The 21371-nt window shown below is 36.2% G+C and overlaps 1 protein-coding gene across 1 annotated transcript in view; it reads right to left on the bottom strand.

Moving 5' to 3' along the window:
- DCK (deoxycytidine kinase) overlaps positions 1-19496 on the bottom strand; it is a 24681-nt gene extending 5185 nt beyond the window's left edge. The window contains exons 1-5 of the mRNA XM_010969363.3: positions 19091-19496; positions 15099-15214; positions 2874-3067; positions 1702-1849; positions 191-306 (exon numbers count right to left, since the gene is read on the bottom strand). Coding sequence (XP_010967665.1) covers positions 191-306; positions 1702-1849; positions 2874-3067; positions 15099-15214; positions 19091-19181 — 665 coding nt within the window. The 5' untranslated portion in view covers positions 19182-19496. The remainder of the gene's footprint in view (positions 1-190; positions 307-1701; positions 1850-2873; positions 3068-15098; positions 15215-19090) is intronic.
- Between the last annotated feature and the right edge of the window lie 1875 nt (positions 19497-21371).

Raw genomic sequence — 21371 nt, 5'->3', positions numbered from 1 at the left:
ACCTCCATTTAAATAAATAAATAAATACCTAATTACCACCCCCCTGGAAAAAAAAAAATCCAGTTAATTCTGGGAGATCCTACAAAACTAATAAATAAAAATGGCTGAAAAGGAAAAACTGTACTTGTTTGGATTAATGTTTGATAAAGGTATTAAAAATGAAGAGTAAATAAGAATAAGGAAACCTTACTTTAGTGTTCTATGCAGGAGCCAGCTTTCATGCTTACAGTGAAGCTTCTGTAAGTATTCAAGTGGAATACCTTGTTCTTCACTTCTTCCCCGTAAATATATTCTATTCAAGCATTTCTAAAAGCAAGCAGTAAGGGATAAGAGGAGTGAGGGAGGCAAGGAACACTTATTCTTGTCAGCTGTCATTAAATTTTTTTTCTTCAGTGTCTCTTTAGTTGTGCCAGCCAAAATCTCTATTTATTTCTACTAGAAAGGTGGAATAGTTCATTTTTTCCCTCCCTATGCTTTTCAACCACCTGGTGGCTCTGAACCAAGGAGTACTCTCAAAAATAAGTCAAAATATGTCTATAAACTTTTGACATCCATACTTGAAATATACTGCATAAAATAAGTTTGTTTAAAAAACAAAAAATTAAAAGGTTCAGTATACAAACTGTGCTTCAAAGTCTATTATAAATCCCCTCTTTTCAAATTTAAATGATCCTCTAATCAAATGATATCATAAACAATATTGATGAAATAAAATTTTGTTTTACACATTAAGATATTGACTATGAATGTTTCTAGCATAATGAAATTATTTGTATTCTTCATATTCGTCTATAATTCATAATAAAAACGAAAAATTCTTTTCAAAAATAAAAGTGAATTTCAAAATTGTTATTGTTAAATTCTAGCTTACTTGATATTAGAAGAGGAACAAAATCATTACAAACCTAGTTTCTTTGAAAATTCAGCTTCAATAGCAACACGTTCATCAGAGCCTACTTTGTGACTTAGGGAAAAACCAGGAATAAAAAACAAGAGAAAAATGGGGATGCAAGCAGCAAAACCAGAAATTTCTTAACAAATGTAAACTCTTAGGTTAATTTTATGAAAGGCATCTATGTACTTGGTCTTCCTGGAATCATTACATAATTTCATATGTAAACAAGAATAGCTATTTACAGCCTATCATGAAAGGCACACTTTCAAGTTGACAAGGGTCTTCTAGGTCTCTTTTCAACTGCAGCTGCTACCACCTACCCATTTCAAGCCACATTCCAAGCCACAAATAACCATAAAAGATTTCTTGAAATGAACCTCTATCAACTTTGCCACTGATTCAGCAAATACTTAATTGAGCTCCTACTATGTACTCAGGCCCTGTTCTAGGCACTGGAAATTCAACAGTAATTAAAATATCCAAAGTCCCACCTCATGAAGCCTACATTGTAAGAGTTGCTTGGGCAAGTTTCTTAATCTAGCTATGATAGATAAGCAATAGTTAGGAACAAATAATGAAGAATGGAACTGAGGAAGACCAGAGAAAGCGCCTACAAGAGCAACTTCCAAATCTGGGTTTACAGTTTGCTGAGAAAATAGAATGCTCCTATCTACACAGTTATGAGTTTCTAATTTGGAGGTGGAGAGTGAAGTTAACTGAATTGCCTTCACTGCATACCATTGAAAGGATTTCTAATTATTACTTCGAAATGTCAATGGAGCAAACAGATTTTTACTGAGTCTCACCTCTGGAGTGGCTCGAAGATAAATTATTCCATCCAGTTCAAGGCTTTGGCCAAACTGGTTATTCATCCAGTCATGCCAGTCTTGATAAATGGTCCACTCTGTTTCATTCATGCAGTCAGATTCATACAAATTAGATGCAAAAATATACCTGAAAGAGAGTCTACGTCAACACATAAATTCTTTCCAAAAAGCACAAAGAAAAAAGAAATTAGATCCAATTTCTAATAGACATGAAACATTCTCCTAAAACCCAAGGCAGATAATGCTTTCGTTAGCAGAAAAAAAAAATAACAACAGAAAAAAAAATAACAGGAGTATCTCCAACCATAGAATATATGGCCTTGGTCAGCGGTTCCCAAAAATATGGTATGAGAACCACTGGTAGTCCAAGATCCTTCTGGGGGTTTTGTGAGGCCAGATTAATTTATATGCTATACTTCAAAGAAAAGAACATATTACAACAGCTTAAAAATAGAAGCACAAATGAGCATCCAGTTGACTTCTATTAAGTCAGACACGAAAGAGATTTGCAAAAATGTAAAAAATGCTACTTTTCTAATTTTTTGTTTTGAAAAATATAATTTTCACAAGTATGTTATTTATATTGATAAATAATAGATTTATTATTTCTAACTTAAAGTACAGTAATAATTTTTTATATTTGTCAATCTTAATTTCTACTAACATAAATATCACTTAAGACACACAGCTCTTTGGGCTCCTTAATAACTGGTAAGAATGGAAAGGGGTCCTGAAGTTTGAGAACCTCAATTTTAAGCTAGTAAAAGAACCCTCACAAAATAAGCAGGTAATTCCAAGCCCTCCTTAGAGATATATGATCTCCTTGCTCCAGGTACAAGTCTAGAATACAGATCCAGATTTAACCAGAGCAGATAAGAACTTTAAGAGAGTTGGAGGAAAAAAATTCTTTGCAAATTTGAATGAGATGAGATGACCACCACATTCCACCGCAGTTTCCATAGCAGCTAGCAATTATGTAGAACTTCCCTAAAGCCACTGGTTCCAAACTGCTGAAGGTATTGAAATGCCATCTTCCAACTCAAATCTCCAACTCAACCTCTCTTATTACTTTGATTCCCAGGAAACAGGGGGAAAAAAGTCCAGTTCTAAGCCAATATTCTAAACTGACAAGTACTATCATTTATATATACCTGTCACTATACACAGATCGTTCAAAAAATAACACAGGTTCCTCCGCATCTTTGAGCTTGCCATTGAGAGCAGCAAGCTGTGCTCGGATTCGACTGAGGCAGGCATATGATTGGAAGGTAAAAGACCATCGTTCAGGTTTCTCATACATCATCTGAAGAACATTTCCACCACTCTTCTGAGACGTTGTCAGTTCCTATTTTGAATTTGAAAAAAGAAGCAAAAAGCAAAATAATGATTAATAGGGCTATTTAAATTTTTTTTAAGTTGGAAAAAAAAAGAAGTTGGATAAATTAAAAAGACAAACAACCAAATCCAAAAATGAGCAAAAGATCTGATAGATATTTTGCCAAAGAAGATAGACAGATGGCTAACAGGCACATGAAAAGATGCTCAACATTGCTGACTTAGACAAACACAAATCAAAACAATGAGATATTCACACTTGCCTCTGGAAATAATAAAATTATTCATTACTCTCAAAATATCACGGAAGTTAACTACTAACATGTTTCACTGCTTTCTTCAGGTTTCTAGCTTAGCATCTACTTTGGACAAAGTACTATGTGTTTAAGTAATTAAATACACAAAGTCATCTTAGGTTCCTTCCAGTATTCCTTTCACACTTAAAAACCCCTGAGATACTTACGTGGGGCCTATTGCTAATCTCTCTCCAACCACAGTATCCACTAAAATATTCTATATTCTATATAGCCAATTTCTTGTTATTAGATTTTTATATAGTCTGATTAAAGCAACTTATGTTAGGGAATATCTTATGTAATCTTCGGGTTTTTTTTTTTTTAAAAGAAGCTTGGTATCCTAAATGAATCTCTAATTTGCAAAAAATATAGAAAATAATTTTGAGCATCTGAGACCTATCCATTGCCACTTCACTGCTACAGGCCAAACTCAGCAATTCCTATCATTCCAGGCTTCCAAATAAAAATAAGGGGGTGAACAGAAAGAAGCCACTGAAATTTCTTCCCTTGCGTGATAGTATTTTCTGTCTTTTTAAATTAAAATTGCACAGTAACAGAATATAGTATAATACTTTTGATATGAGTTGTCAGATTAAAAAAGAAAAAACAAAAACCCAGGACCCAGAGATGCTTCATCAGCCTTTTCTATAATGTCAAGCTATGTAAAGATTCCCCCCAAAGCTGTATCAAGTCTTTAATCTTGTTTATTAACTTTTAAGGAATAAAGTATGACTGCTTAATTCATATTCTCAATCCTAGTTCAAATAAATACCCCTGAACACTTCTGAAAGTCCATGCTCAAAGTAGGTGGTTTTATTCCGGGGGGAGCGGGGTGGGGGGATGGAGTTCAGAAGTGTAAATACTACAACGGACCTCAAAGTTTCAGTTAAGAACTAAAAACCACACAAACACATGGCACTTGGAGGCAGAATTTAAATTTCATACCACAAACCACATAATTAAGTGAAACTTCCTTTCAAAACTGAAGAAGAAAAAGCATAAAACGGCAAGAAGCTAACAGTCAACAATAGGTCTGTTTAGAAGATACTGAGCAGATGATGAACTGAAATTAGGGTATAGTAGTTGCCTTCCCAAACTGCTTAAAGAATAAATTTATTTTTATTAGAGTTTCAAGAGCTTTGCTGATTTAATTATAAATTGCCCACTTATTCATCATCCTCCATGGAGAAAACGTTTCATGCAAGTGAATTTTTCAGGCTAAATGAAGTTTATCAACCCAACCAAAACTTTTCGTGTAGTTATTTTTATAAAGAGGACACAAGTGTATATTTTCCCACCATAGTAAGTATAGCAGTTTGAAAATTAGTGACCGAGACAACTTTATGAACAGTGACTGCTGGATTTATAAGAGAAGTTAGCCAAACAGCATAAGTCTCTATTCGGCACATAAAAATATCAGGCACAAAATGTTTACGTTGCTATTTCATCTTAAACTAAATGAGCTCAAATTGCCATTACTCTTCAGTTTATGTCTGTTTTTCAGTTTTCCTGTTTCCTCCTTTCATGTCAAGTTGTTGACATGGCTGCCTCTTCACAGTTCCTCCCTTGACAGCCCTAATAAAAAATAAGTTTATTAGATTGTGACAAAAGTGTAATTACATACCCTATGACTAAACCACATTAACTTTAATGCATAATTTTGGGACCTCCATTTTGGCCACTCAAATGATCTGCTTCCTTCCTTGTTCTCAGCTGTTTGTGTGTCCCTTATCCAGTACTTCCAACTATTGCAAACATTCCCTCCTCAAAAGAAAATTTAATTAAAGTTGTGTATATTTTCATCATGTATTGTCATTTAAGTAAAGTTTGGCAGGCCTAAGATAATGTTGTAAACTTTTGACAGATCAACAAGCTCTTAATAAAACTTCCTTATCTTTCTTAGATTTCAACTACTCCTGAAAAAGGGTCTGAGTAGGACCAAAAATTTAGGCATATACCCACAGTGGGGAAAACAAAAAACAAAAACAAAAACAAAACTCCAATAAAACAGAAATATTAGGCCACATTAAAATTCTTTCAGTACTGACACCAGATTTTAGGCAAATTTATTTTTCAGAAAGGAGGAGAGTTGTGATTATTTTAAAGCAACTGAAATTCAAAACAGCTTGAGGGGAAAAAAGTGATACAGAGATACAGTTATGAAAAAATTTATGAAAAAAATTATCAGTCATGATTCATTAATCATTCACAAGTAACAGCTGATTTCATGGCAGGTGCTAGCACTCATCTGATGGCAAAGGTTTTTCATTCAGTAGATGGCTTTTTCACTTTGCTGATAATTTTTTTCACTGTGAAAAACTTTTAAATTTGGTGTGGCCCCATTTGTTTATTTTTCCTTTTATTTCCCTTGCCTTTGGAGTCAGATCCAAAAAACATCACTAAGACCTATGTCAAGAAGCTTACTGCCTATGTTTTCTTCTATGAGTTTTATTATTTCAAGTCTTACCTTCAAGTTTTTAATCCATTTTTAGTTAATTTTTCTATATGGTGTAAGATAGTGGTCCAGTTTCATTCTTTTAGAGGTAGCTATCCAGTTTCCCCAACATCCCAGTATTGAAGAGACTGTCCTTCCCCACTGTATATTCTTGCCTATTTTACTGTAAATTAACTGACCATACATGCATGGGTTTATCTATTCTACTCCATTCCATTGATCCGTGTGTCTGTTTTTATGCTAGTGCCATAGAGTTCTGATTTCCTATAGCTCTATAGTATAGTTTGTAATCAGGGCGTGTGATACCTCCAGCTTTGTTCTTTCTCAAGATTCCTTTGGCTATTCAGGATCTTCTGTGGTTCCATACGAATTCTAGTTCTGTGAAATTTCTGTGAAATTCTTAGTTCTGTGAAAAATACCACTGAAATTTTCATAGCCACTGCAATGAATCTGTACATTGTTTGGGGTAGTATGGACATTTTAACAATATTAATTCTTCTAATCCATGAGCACAAAATATCTTTCCATTTATTTGTGTCTTCTTTAATTTTTTTCATAAATGTCTTACAAATTTAGTGTACAGGTCTTTTCACCTCCTTGGTTAAATTTACTCCTAAGTATGTTATTCTTTTGATGCAATTATAAATGAGATTGTTTTCTTGACTTCTTCTTTCTGATATTACTAATGTATAGAAACACAACAGATTTTTGCATATTAATTTTGTGTCCTACAACTCTACTGAATTCATTAATGAGTTCTAACAATTTTTGGTGGAGTCTTAAGGGTTTTCTATACATAATATCATGTCATCTATAAATAATGACAGTTTTACTTCTTCCTTTCCAATTTGTATGTTTTCCATTTCTTTTTCTTGCCTAATTGCTGTGGCTAGGACTTTGTACTGAATGGAAGAAGATATCTACAAAACATATCCAATAAGGGGTTAAGATCCAAAATATATAAAGAACTTATACAACTCAGTAACAAAAAAACAAACTATCCGATTAAAAAACTAGTAGAAAATCTAAATAGACATTTTCCCAAAGACATACAGCCAACAGGCTCATGAAAAGATCTATAAATCACTAGTCATCAGGGAAATGCAAATCAAAACCACAATGAGATATTAACTTATACCTTTCAGAATGGCTATTATCAAAAAGACAAGAAATAACAAGTGTTGGTAAGGTTGTGGAGAAAAGGGAACCCTCATTCACTGCTGGTGGGAATGTAAATTGGTGCAGCCACTGTGGAAAACAGTATGGAGGTTCCTCAAAAAATTAAAAATAGAGCTACCACATGATCCAACAACTCAACTTCTGGGTATCTATCTGCAGAAGACAAAAACACTAATTGGAAAAGATATATGTACCCCTATGTTCACTGCAGCTTTATTTACAATAGCCAAAATATGGAAACCTAAGTGTCCGTCGATAGGTGAATGGATAAAGATGCGGTATATGTATACAATGGAAAACTATTTGGCCATAAAAGAGAACAAAATCTTGTTCTTGTTTGTATGGTGACAAATGGTAACTAGACTTACTGTGGTGGTAATTTCACTATGTATACAAATGTTGAATTACTATATTGTACACCTGAAACTAATACAATATTGTAGGTCAATTACATCTTAATAAAAAATATATTAAAATAGTAAATACATAAATATTAAGTTATTCAATATTAAATATAAAAAGTTTTTTTCACTTAATGAAAAGATTTATTTGATACTAAAAAAGAAGGGCAAGGTGGTGGTGGCAGTATTCATGTATACATGGAATTCTCTGCAGCATAAATGTTAATTCAAAACAGAAAATTTAAGTCTTGGATTAGTCTGCTCTATCCTCGGTTACATTATCCATTGATTATGTGGCATGTTTTTAAAAAAATAAGTGTGTATAGGAATGTGAGCACAAAGGGCATATGTTTTCCAAAAGTTTATTTTATATGTCTTAAAATTAGAAAATAGAGAATATCTGTTGAAGAACTAATATGTTCACTATTCAAAATATCCTTTCATTACGAAAATGTACTTTAATTTTAATGATAATTATAACAATACCTACCATTTATTGTCTATTTTATGCCAAGGACTATATGAAAAACTTTACATACATTATATCAAACCTATGAAACCTAGTTAATAAATTTTAAAAAGGAGCTTAAAATGTTGAATAACTCATTAATATCAATATGCCAGGTAAGCAGCAAAGCGAGGATTCAAACCTAAGACTGATTCTAAAGCCACATTCTTTCCAAAATGTTGCTCTGCTATTAAATACTGAAGTATAACTATAAAGTAAACAATACTTACATTTGATTTCTTGAAGGGAGATATTCAGATAGTATGTGGATGATTAACTGGTGCTGGTGCTCTGTATTTTCATAATTTTATTTTAGACATGGACAACTTTACATAATTATACAATAGAGAATTCACTAATGACATAAATACAGATTCACTAGTGAAAATACACCTGAGTTTTTTTTTAAAATAAAACTAACCATGAAAAACAATTTTTTGTCTTTATCTTTGAGCTATTTCAGGTTGTCTTTGCTGCACAAATACCTCTCACCAAAATCATCAACTTTAAAATAAATTTCAACAACTTCCAGATTAATTAATTTAACATAGCACTTTTGAGTTGAAGTTACATTAAAAAATAAATTTAAGGTACTTCTATTTAGAAATTGTGTGTGGCAGGCACTGCTATGTGTTCCCTAACACCAGGTTGCTTTTCTTCCTGGCCTTAGAGCTAGGCTTTATTTCCCAGTCTCGCTTGCAATTAACTGTGGCCATGGGACTCACTTCTAGACAGAGGAAGTAGGGCAGAAGCAGTGCATATCAGGTCCAGGCTGGACTCACAGAAGCCTCATAAATATGATTCTTTCTTTATCCATCATCTGGAAGCAAAAGGAAACCAAGGCCCTAGCAGCAGTTTTCAACTTCAGCTCCAGGGCAGGGGTATTGAAGTATGGTCCCCAAAACAGCAGCAACAACATCACTTGGGAACTTGTGGGAAATGCAAGTTATTGGTATTTCCCCGTCAAACCTATTAAATGAAAAACTAGGGATGAGGCCTAGGCCTATGGTCTAGCAAGTCCTTCAAGTGACTCTAATGAACATTAAAGTTTGAAGTGCTGTCCCAGAGGTTCGATGAGCCACAAGCTAGAAGGGGCTGAGGTCTCTCAGTCATAGCATGGTATGCCATCCACTCAATACCATATTGTACTGTTCTCTGACTGAGAAATGGAATTTTATTGTCTTAAACCAGAGATTTTAGAGTTTACTATAGCAGTACGTGTTACTTTAAATTTACCTGATACACTTAATAAAATCTATCAGAAGTGAACTTGGTTCATCTGGAAAGCACTTAGGATCAATTTGCTATGCACTGTGAATAATACTGAAATAACAAAATAGGGCATGTATATTAAAATTAAATGGGCTTGTTACAATACAGAGAGTGAACAGAAGTTTGAAACTTTTTCCGAATACACTTAAGGACATTATACTCGGTGAAATAAGGCAGTCACAAAAATGACAAATACTGTATGATTCCAATTATATGAGGTATCTAAAGTAGTCAAGATTCAGAGATATAAAAAGCAGAATGACAGTAACCAGGAGCTGGGGGAAGGGAGCAAAGGAGAGTTGTTTATAGAGTACAGAGTTTCGGTTCTGCAAGACGAAAACTTCCAGAGATCTGTTTCACACAATATAAATACTTAATACTGCTGAGCTGTACATTTAAAAATGATTAAGATGGTAAAATTATTATATGTGTCTTTTACCACAATAAAAAATTAATCACATAAACAATGGCCACACATCTCCTTTTATTTGGATTTCCTAATAAATGTAATCTCTCTTGCCCAAAGCAATCCCAAAGTCTGCTATATGAAGATAATTTAGAGGACCAATCCTGATTCACCACCTAATTATAAAAATAATAATCAGCTAGTTGTTCTAAAAATACAAATGCTTAAAACTAAATCAAAAGTCTGTAATAAAATTTGATAGCCTTGAAGACATTAGTTTTGGCTCTTAGTTTAACATTGTACCAAATAAGAAAATTAACTATTAGCCAGGATATCATTTTCTAGTTCTTCAGGATAACCTAAGAGCCCATACAAAATTTTTTCTTCTAATCCTATGAATGATATTTTTGAGACTACAAACTGCTGGGGTTTTCGTATGCAATTACAAATGTTAAAAATAAAATACTTATTAGAAATTTACCCAAAAAATACTGTGTATCATCTTCAGCAAATTATGTATAATTTTATTAGTTTTTCCCCTCTAAAAAGTACCTAGATAAAAAATGTGAATGCCTCAGGGTCAAATTACATTAAGTAAAAATTAATAGAACATCTTTGGAAAGCAGTTTGGGTATATTTACTTTAAAAAAATCTGTATCCCTAGGCCCACTTAATTTCACTTTTGAAAAATTTATCTTAAAGAAATAATCCAAAATACAGATTGTGGGGGTGGGGAGCATATAGCTCAACTGGTAGAGCACATGCATAGCATTCATGAGGTCCTCAGTTCAATCCCCAAGGACCTCCTCTAAAAATAAACAAGTAAACCTAATTATCTACCCCCACCAAAAAACAAAACAAAACAAAACACAGATTTAACCACAAAGACAATTATTACAGTGCTAAGCAAATAGGCTATCATTCCTCTATTAGGCATTTATATTAAATAAATAATGGTAAATACTGCCTTTAGAAATCATTTATAGTAAACTTTTAATGACATTTTAGATTTCCTTTGACATAAACACTGTGAGGGAAAAAAGCAAGGTATAAAACTGTATATTGCTGGGCCAAGTAAGACCTGTAGTTAGTTTTCTCTGGGTGACAAGATATAGTTAAGTTTTACTTCCCTCCTTTGGTAGTGATATTTTCTTAACTTTGAATAGTGAGTACTTACTACTTTTTATTTTTTTAATTATGTATCCCCACCCACCTGCCAAAGTTGGATAAAATAAATTATCACCTAAAGTAGGTAAAAGATACATATAGAGTGGTGGGATTATGAATAATTTTTATTCTGTTTCTCTAATTCATATCTGCAACTCTGTAATTCACTCCATGATAGAACACTTCATGATTTTACAGAAAGTGCAGATTATTGCCAACATAAGGAAAAATGAGAATTATCAAGCAAAGATACAAAATCATTTATCTTTTAATTCTAATCTAACCTTTGAAACACTACAAAAGAGTTAAGTTCAATCAAAAGAATCAGTATACCAAACATGATAATCATACAATAGTCAACAAAAATTAGGTGATTTCAGAGGGTATGAGGGAAAGTACTTCATCAAGCATTCCTAATTAATTTTCAAAAATGATTTACCAATAAATATGCTGTTGTTTCACAGATAAGTACACTTTATTCTTTCTTTCTCAGATTTACTAATTTTTCAGTGGCTTCTTAGTGGTAAGAAGGTTAGATAAAAGTAAAATAGCACCTCACAATGAATAACAAAGGAACAGAGTAAAGATATCTCCCTGTCTGTATATCTCAAAAATAAGCTAAAAGGAAGCAATCAAATCAAAGCTTTGCACCTAAATAATAACAAATCATCAAATAAAGCACACTGCTATTTGAAATAAACATTTAATTCAAAGACTGATAATCATCTGGGTGATTTAAAGATGATCTTATCATGGGAGGGGAGATAACAATCTTTTTAGGCACTTTGCCTCCTTACTTTGCTGAAATTGGTGGCAGCTCATCAATAGTATAGCAACATTTCAGCCACTAGGTGGCAGGTAAAAAAACAAAACAAGCTAAGTATGCAGGTGCAAATTAAGTTACTGACTAGGGGAAGAGATCAAAGGTACCAAGAGCCCAACTCGTCCAATTCTACAGCTACTGCCTAGGAGTGTGAGTAAATGGAGAACATCCAAAGGACCAGCCTTACCAGGGCTCGGTCTGAAGACGATCTACTTCTCACTACTGACAGCATGCTAAGAAAGCAGAGATTTGGTATGTGATTCACACGATAATCACAAGGGATAGATCGGGGATGGGTCTGGGAAAGAAGGACTACTCCAGGATGAAAGAAGAAAATCTCATTTTTTGAGGTCCAAGAAAAAAGAAGAAAATATCCAAAGATCCTGGAAACCCATTCACCCATTACTACCCTCACATTCTACTACCTTATCCCCAAAATACTATTCCCATAGTCTGAAACTCCACCTAGAAGTACAGGGGATTAACAACATGGTAGCTTTGAATACACAGACAAAAATAAAACTATCTTTTAAGAACGTACCCTAAAATCCAATGACGGTAACTGAACTGTAACATCATGGAGACATGACAGATGTACACTAAATTGAGGCAAGTACATGTTAATAAAAGTATATCTTAACGATAATAATAGGATTCTCTGCATGGTAGCTATAAAGAAAGTTTGGAATTTTGACTCTAGTACACAGGAAGAAAATTCCCCAGCCCACAAACATATCAGATCCATGAAGCCAACAGAGTCTAAAAATGGAGACAGATGTATCAATGCATCATAGTCTATGACATCAGTCATTAAGCTAATGTAACTAATTAACCTGGACTCTGACTCTACGCTTAACAAATTTCTGATACATTGTCTTCCCGTGTATATTAATGCAATGTTTTCAACCTTTCCTCTCCAACATAACTAAAGGGCTCAACACTCCCCACACCAACAGTGATTCACTAGGGCATTTTTAACCAGGAAGCATCCCACATATTTAAATTCCCAAAGGATTGTTTGTTGTTTGAAAAAAACACCTCTATATCCTTGAGATTCTTATGAATTTCTTCCATTGGTTGGGAATTATGGGCCTACATAGAGAATGGATTGACCTAATTCAATGAATCTGATAATTATATTTCTCTCTGCAAATTAAAATTTTTGACATTTTGGTTTTTATATGTTTCTGTGCATTTGGTTACTGTTATGGTATACTGAGAGATAGAGACGTTTAATGTGCCAACACACCAGTTATACATATTTAATATGAGTTAGAAGCTATAATATCAAAACCAGAATGGACCTTAAATGAAGGTCACCTAATCCAATCTACTTGAACATTCCCCCAATGAAAGAATCCCTTCTCTATTTCTGACATTGGTTTAATTTGACTACTTTCCACCTACCCCTGAGAAAAATTGCACTGATAGTTGACCCCAGAAATAAGAGGGAGAAAGCATTTTCAGAACACAGGTCTCTCATTCCTAAAGGTAAGCAAACTTGAGTAGAGCACTTTAGTGAAACAGGCCACAAGACATACTTTAGGAGGTTAAAACGCAGGGTGAGGGAACAGAGGATCCAAAGGAAAATGGGTAAAAGGACCTGAAGAGGGGCTTCACAAAAGAAATCCAAATGGCTAATAAATTAGTTAATTAAAGGAGCATAATCTCATTAGCAATAAGGAAAATACAAATTAAAAACATAAAAGATATTAAACGTTCAAAGTAATGACAAAAATTAGGAAGCTGGACAATACTAAATAAGGCAAAGGGGTGGACTAACGACAGCCTGAGTAGACTACATCATGGGGAGTATAAGCTGGTAAAACTGCTTCGGAAAACAAGCTTCATACACATACCCCACCACCTAGCAATTCTACTTCTTATTCCAAGAGAAACCCTTGCATGTGTATACCAGGATTCATATTCATAACAGGGCTGTTTTTACAGCAACTAAACCAGGAACCACTCAAAAACTGATCAAAGGTATAGAGAATGGACAAATAGGGATATGAACACAACTGAATACCATACGGCAATGAAAATGAGCACGCTATAGCTGCATGCAACAATATAGATAAATTTCACAAACTTACTAAGCGAAAGAAGAGGAAAAGGAATGCCAACAGAAGATATTCATATAACATTAAAAAACAAGCAAAACTAAATTACATTTCTTAGAGATATATTTATGTACATCAAATTCTTTTTAGAAAGTAGGAAAATTATTATCACAAAAATTACTCTGTGTGAGTAATTACCCCTAGCAGAGTTAACACCCTTGGGAAGGAGATATTGTGACTTTCCTGTGTCCTGTGAGACAAACAGGGACTTCTAGAATGAGAGTAATGTTTTACTTCTTGACCTACATGATGGTTATAAAGATGTCAGCCTTCAAATTGCTCTTCAAACTGTACATAGGTTTCATATACTTTCCTATAACTACATAATGTCAATAAAAAATGTTGAAAGAAGCAAATAAATCTATCCATTTAAAAACTCTGCTTAAGGCTAATCCTGCCTTTCCTCCAAGACCAGACTGAAATATCAATTTCTTAAGAAGATGGAGCCTATATGGAAAGGAAGTCCCTTCAGGATTTAGTCCTGGTTTATTCAAAGGATTGGGGTGTAGTGAGCTGGGTTCCAGACCTAAAGTTAACCATGCTTGGCAAACAGGTATGTGAGAAAATACTTTCAGTTATTCAAAGCCATATATCCTCAAAGTCTGTAGAGCATCTTGCTGGTGATTCCTCCTTGTGTGCATGATTTACACTTTAAATATTCAATTATTATTCCCAGATTCCTCATACTAACAGCTAAACTTTTAAAAATATACTTTTTTCCCCAAAAAATCTCTGTCCTCCTCAGACCTAACAAAGTTTCTAGCATGCATTTCCATTTTGAAGATTTCTATATTGCTTTCAATTTTAATTCTTCTTTCTCCAGAAATGAAAATCTTAGCAATCCAATCTCTCTCCTTCATATACATACATTAAAAGTTTGCTGTAAAAAAATGGGATTTAACTATTATTCCCTCTTTCTCATTTGCAATGTAGGACAGAAATTGCTGGGAATTTGAAACTTGTGTCCAGGGTGAAAGTCTGACAAGAATCAAAGTACAAAGAAATGAGACATAAACAACTCTCTCTAAGACAAAAGGCTTGAAAAGTTAAACTAATCAAATTTAGCTATCAGCTGTTTTTGTTTTTCTCATTTATTTGTTTTCAAAATGTAAAAAGCCACTAAAGGAATTTAACTTACAATTTAGATTTTCTGAAACTTGTTAATTAATTTTTTAAAACTTTAAAAATTCTACTTAGATGCAATGAAGTGCATGATCCTAAGTGCATAGCTCAATGAGTGTTTACATATATACACTTTCACGTAACTACTGCCCAAAAGAAGATATAGACTTAAAGTTGTATTTGAAAGTTTTATTAGAAAAGGAAAAACAAACAAAAAACCCAAAAATACAACTGCTTGTCTAAATGAAAAGATTTTTTTTTTACTAAATAGTTAAATTTATTTTCATACCTCAAATTCATCTTGAGTACTTTGAACATTGCACCATCTGGCAACAGGTTCCGGAACCACTTCCCAATCCTCACAGACTTGTTTAAGGACGTTCACAAATGTTGACTTTCCAGCAGCTGTTGTAAGAGGAAAAGTGAAACTGAGGAAGGAAACTTATCAGGAAAAAAAATGCCAAGATGGCCACCAGCTTTTACAAAATTTCTAATAGCAAACCATACAAAAAAGAAAAACACTCAATTTTCTAAACTTTCTCTTTTAGATTTTTTTAAAAAGAAAAGTAAAAGTGTCCCTATCAACTTGTATTAAGCACATTTTTTTTGTTAACTGTTTTTAGTGTACCAAAGCCATGGAACAGAAGAATTTAAAAATCCTAGTCCTAGACTTACTTTCCTTAAGAAAACAGTTGGAGATAACTTTGTAGGAAGTGGTTAAGGCTATGCTCCCACTTAATTAGGTTATGTAATTTTGGGCAAGTCACGGAACCTCCCTGAGCCTGTTTTCTCATAATACAATGGAGACTGTAATAATATCTTCCTCAAGGGAACTGTTGTGATAAACAAGTCAACAAGACCCTTGCATTTTCAAAATTTTCCTTTCTGCTAGCTCTATTTGTTCAGTTTACAAACAAGCTCAGGTCTTTCCTATCTAAAACCAATTTAGAAACAACTAAATTACAAAATTAATATAAAGACACATCCAATGCCTAGAGTTTTAGGATAGGAAATAATATGATTATTATTATGACACTAATTATATGGCACAATGGCTAACAGAAATTATAAAAATATGTTTGTAAAGCAATTCCTACAAACAATAGCCATGTTTATTCTGCTTCATTTTCATGGTTCCGTGCACTCTATCCGACTCCTTAAAGAAAAAAAAAAGTTGTATGTACTTTACTTCTCCCTGATCATTTACTAGTTTCTGAGCTATTTAGGAGGAAAAAAAAAAAACAGCTCAGGTATAATCAAGACATTATATTCATTACTTTAAAATTACCTGATAATTCACTTAATTTAATAGTAGGAAAAGTCCTGACCTAGAATTTCACAGGGTGTAGCAATAGTCTTAATGACCACCACACCCCTCCACTGAAGTCACCAATGTGATTTAGTCATTGGTCGGTATGCTTTCTCTCTCTCTCCATATGTATAAACAAATGCACACACACATAAACATAAAAAAAAGAAAGGTGACACAGGGAAAAGACGACAGTTGAGAAGCAAAACAAAAAAGTCGTATCATCAATGGACAGGAGAAAAACTTTAAAGGATGAACTAGGTGACCATCAGGTTTAATCTTAAAAAAAAACCCAAAAAACCCTGGTAACCATGGATTTCACATGAAGAGGGTAAGCAAAGAAACTGCAAGGCGTTTAGAAGAAGGGTAAGGAAGCATAAGACGCTCACCAGACATTCACTGAGCTAGAAGGAGGAAGGAAAGAAAACCTGATGTTAAGAGCACCCAAGGAACACATTAAAACATCAGCCATGAGCCAGTCTGAAAGACCTTAAGGCCAGAGCATTCAGCTTTCTTCTGACACTGCTTACGAACAGAAGTTCATGTGGTCATACTCTGAAATTTAAAGATTAATAACAGTTACTCTCTAAAATTACTCTTTAGTTTAAGCAGTGTAAAAATCGTTACCTGCAGTTCCCAATCAGACTAATATCCAGTTCCTGAACCTTGGGGGAGGAAGAGGGGGGCTTGAAACAAGCTAATTAATTCATTAATACTCTAAGAAGGCAAAGGAGAACAAGAACCAAGGACACTGATGTTGATGTTAATACTTTAAAAAGTCATGGGACCTAACAAAATTACTAATGCCAGGCAGGCGTTACGATGCCAATAATTATTCTATACAGACCATTAAGATGAGAAGTAGGTAAGGCCTCCAAAACTTAACATAAGGGAGTATTTTAGTAACAGAGAACATGAGAAAACAAGTTACATGAGTATGAAATGAAAATAATCAGTTAAAGTTTACATTCTAGAAAACAGAGGAATCACAAATACCCTTCTACACCCAGATTAGCGATCTGTACATTTCAAGCTTATTTGGGTCTGGCAAATAAGGCAGAGGGCACATGAACAATAGTACAAGAGCATTAATAAACAGCTACTGACAAAGCCTCAGTGCTGGGGAAAACAGTTAAATGGTAAGGAATATATTCCATCCAAACAGCAAACTGTTGTCTTACAAAAACGCAGGCGCAGTGTTGCCAGATCTTCAGATTTTCCAAAGGAAGCTAAGAACCTAGACGTTTATGGGATATCTCAAAAATGTGAAATTCTACCAACGAATTAAAAAAATTTTTTTTCGAATTTGGACAGGCCAATATTGTGTAAATGCAGGCCATCAGTTTTGCAACTCCTTCCAGTGTAGGCAATGGGGAGGTCAGAGAATTCTAAGCAGGGGATAATACAATCACATTTGTATGAAGACTGCTCTGGAAGAATTGAGAGAAACTGGAGATGGGGTGACATATTAGGAAATAATTTCAGGTGCCAAGAAGATTAAAGATGCTTGGAAGGAAGTAAATTTCTTCTATGATATGTTGCTTAACTAGATTTAGGAAAGGGAAGGGATTAATTCATTGTGGTATGGATCTGAGAGGCTGTTCATTCAAATTTACTTTTGAAATGGCTTTGTTCAATTACTTTCTCTGTCTTTATATTTGGTCTTCCATATCCAATAAGTAGCTGTGAGGAGTCATACTAGTAAACATCCACCTTCCAAGAATTTATCCAGATAAGAAGGTGAGAGTCTATTACATGAATCTTTCCCACTGGTGCCTTAATACTGGAGCAATGAAACAAGATGTCCTCTTTGAGGGTGTGTTCAGCTTTTTCTATTCCTTGGAATGCCACTAAAGTACCTGCTTGTCTTGCCTTTTAAAACAGGTATAAGTGCTTTGAATGTGGTAAGAATTAAAACACTTGCTGTATGCATGAATAGCCAATATCTAACTTGGAACTAAAAAAAAATCCTATCAAAACAGGAAGTATCAAGCATAGGTTTCCTGTGGTAGGAATAGAGAAGAACCAGAAGTTCACATATATCCTGTAAAATGACATCTGGGTTAAGAACAGAAATAGTAGTGGTCTTTGAATCATAACACAATGTTTACTTGGATGCTGGGTAGGGGAGTTCGGAACTCTATGCTGCTGAGATCATTAAAAAACTCTTTCCTTGTACTCGAATGTTTATAGCAGTTTTATTCATAATCTGAAAATAGGCAGCAATCCAAATGTCCACAACTGGGGAAGAGAGAAACTGTGGTATATCCACGCAATGGGCTATTACTTAGCAACAAAAAAGAGCAAACCACAGAGACAAGCAACACGAATAAATCTAAAAGCATTATGCTAAATCAGAGAAGCAAGACACAAAAGGCTACATAGTCTAATTCCATTTATATGACATTCTGGAAAAGGCAAAACTGACAGGCAATAGAAATCAGACACTGTTTGCCAGGGGACAGGAATGGAGAGGGGGGTTGACTACTAAGGAGTACGAGGGAACTTTCTGCAGTGATGGGAAGGTTCTGAATCTTGATTTTGGTGGTAATAAAACATTATGTTTGTCAAACCTCATGGAAGAGTACACCTAAAAAGGGACAATGAATCTATGTAAATTGTACTTCAATAACTGACACACAGACATTTCCCTTTTAAAAGCAAACCTTCATTTGCGCGACCCCAACAAAGTGGATGAAAGGGCTCCCAAGCGCGCCTCACCAAGGCCCGCAGGCCAAGGCGCGCAGCTTCCCGCCCAGGAGCCGCCGCCACCCTCGGGGCACCGGAGGGAAGCTGGGGAGGGCAGAGGGATGTTTTCGGCGGAACGGGAATTTGAGTGCTTGCCCGCACCCCCAGGACCAGGATGGGAGGAAAGCCCTCACTGAGGAGCGGCAGAGATGCAGCGAAGGGGCGCTTCAGCCGCAGCCGCCGCCGTCCCTGCCTTGGGACCAACATTTCCCGAGGTGCCTTACCGATGTTTCCTTCGATGGAAATTTTCTTGACGCGGGTCCCCTCAGAGCTGGTTGCCGGAGACGGGCAGCTCCTCTTGGGTGGGGTGGCCATGCGTCGTCTGGTGGCGGCCCGAGCGCGTCGGGCAGCGAGCGCTGGGAGGTGTCCACAGGTGCACGAGCCGGGGCTCGCGGCGCCAAACGTGCCGGGACCTGCAGCCTGAACTTCCGACCGAAGCTCTCCGGCTGGCGGATCTACGAGTTTGATTTTGGCGCGCGGAGGCCGCTGCCGACGGGGGCGGGACTGGGAAGAGGCCGCCCGCCCAGCGGGAAGCCACGCCCCCGCCGTCTCCTAAACCTGCTAACCCTCCGCGGCCCCCAGGCCTTCGCCCGCCTCGAGCGGGGCGCCTGCGTGCGCGTAAGCACGGCGGGTCACGGCGCAGCGGAGGGCGGGGCCGCGCGCGCGCCGAGAGGCGTTTCTTCCCGGTACACGGGGGCGTGGGCGTTCCCAGGATCGTCTGGGAACCGCGGGCGGGCGCCTCAGGTCCGAGGGCGTCCGCGGGCAGAGGGCGCTCCCTGACCTCTTCACCTAGAGTGGGCTGGGCTTTGGAGAATTCGCCTGTCCCGTGGGGCGTGTGGGTTCAGAGCGTCTGGACTGAACTGGTTGGACTTGAGACTTTGAACTCTCCAGGGGAGGGGCAGTGAGTAGCAGGAAAATCAAACAGGTATTAATTACCCTGTGTGCTAAGCCTGGAGGACGATCATCAGGCCAGGTGGCGCTGGGCAGCCCAGCTTTCACGGAATGTATGAAATGTATCAGACATTATTTCCAGCGTTATTCCTGGAGTAACTAGCAATCGAATGCCGGAGATCCTACCATTAGCCCTATTTATCCTCTTCCTGTGAGGAAACGGACACTGAGAGGTTACCTGTTGAAAGTCTCAAAGTCAGTGAGTGGAACCGGGATGGGAATTTAGGTATTCAGATGCCACCCCACAGGAAGCCTTTCCTGATCTCTCATATCCTGATTTGGATGCCTTGTTTGTGCTGAAGGGGAGCAGAGTTGGCCGTTCCAAAATATGCCACTTAGGCATATTACTTTGAATAAGGACACCCTGACCCTCTTGTTCCTCCTGAAAGCAGCATATAAATCTCCCAAGTAAAAGGTACCCTGCCTGTATCAGGAAGGTAGAGGGCATCCTTATCACCGGATATTGGGAATTTAAGGCAGAGAAGGCTAGATGAATAAACCTTGTTACTACTTCATCAGTTTACTACAGCAGGCCCAAACCCCTTCGCCTTGTCAATTCGTCACAAATTTATTGCCTCTTTTTCTAAAAGGTATAAAACCTTCCTGCTCTGGTCATTTCATTGAGTCTCCTATTTTTATGGGGCTCCCACAGGTAATTGGTTTTTCTCCTGTTAATCTGTCTGAGGTCGATTTAATTATTAGACGAGTCAAAGATCCTAAGAGGGAAAATTTCTCCACCCCTACCATGCCGTGAAGAAGTTACCATACTGGGTAGGTTTCTGTTCAGCATGACTATAAGCTTAATTAGCTTTGCATGACCTACACTTGGCACATAGTTAACTAATGTATGTTGAATTTTGAATGCCTACTTATGTGCCATATACTCTGCTAGATGACTGTTTTAGGTGCAGACAAATGCAGTGTAGAAACACCTAGAGGAATTCATTTTTAATCATAGTAAAGACTTAGTAAACAGACCACTCCCCAGTCTAGAAGTTCCCAAGTTCAAATTGTCTACAGAAACCAAAGGCCCGGTTCTTCTTTTCTCCCTTAACAACTATCATGAGACCTGAAATGCATCTAAAAGTGAGGTCAGAAAAGGAGGGTAAATGGTGAATCTGCTCTCAGAAATAAAGCGAAGTCAAAATGTGATTCCATGGGGAACTCTAGAATGGAAACTGCAAATATCTTTTTTTTTTGTAACAGTTCTGTATTACCTTGTTACGCTGTTATTTTATGTGTATTACTTTTTGTTTATCCCTACAGTGATTAGTAGCAAATCCTTGAAATGAAAAGGGCCTGAATACTTGACATCAGGATGGCGAGGAAGCTGGGGAAGCTATGAACCACGAAACAGTAAGGGTGTGGGCAGCTACTGAGAGAGGAATAAGGGAGAGTAAGTCTCTGAGACCTTCAAACAGGAGGAAAGTGGAACTAAGTCCCATATGGATCCGATAAAGATGTTTGGGTTTAAGAAGTAGAAATCTCCAAGTGTGGTCTCCAGCCCCCCAAAACTAAACAAAAACCAAAACCAAAAAAAGTACTTGTATAGTG

The sequence above is a fragment of the Camelus bactrianus genome, chromosome 2 (assembly GCF_048773025.1).
Source record: "Camelus bactrianus isolate YW-2024 breed Bactrian camel chromosome 2, ASM4877302v1, whole genome shotgun sequence".
Classification (NCBI taxonomy): Eukaryota; Metazoa; Chordata; class Mammalia; order Artiodactyla; family Camelidae; genus Camelus; species Camelus bactrianus.
This window is presented reverse-complemented; position numbering and strand designations above follow the sequence as displayed.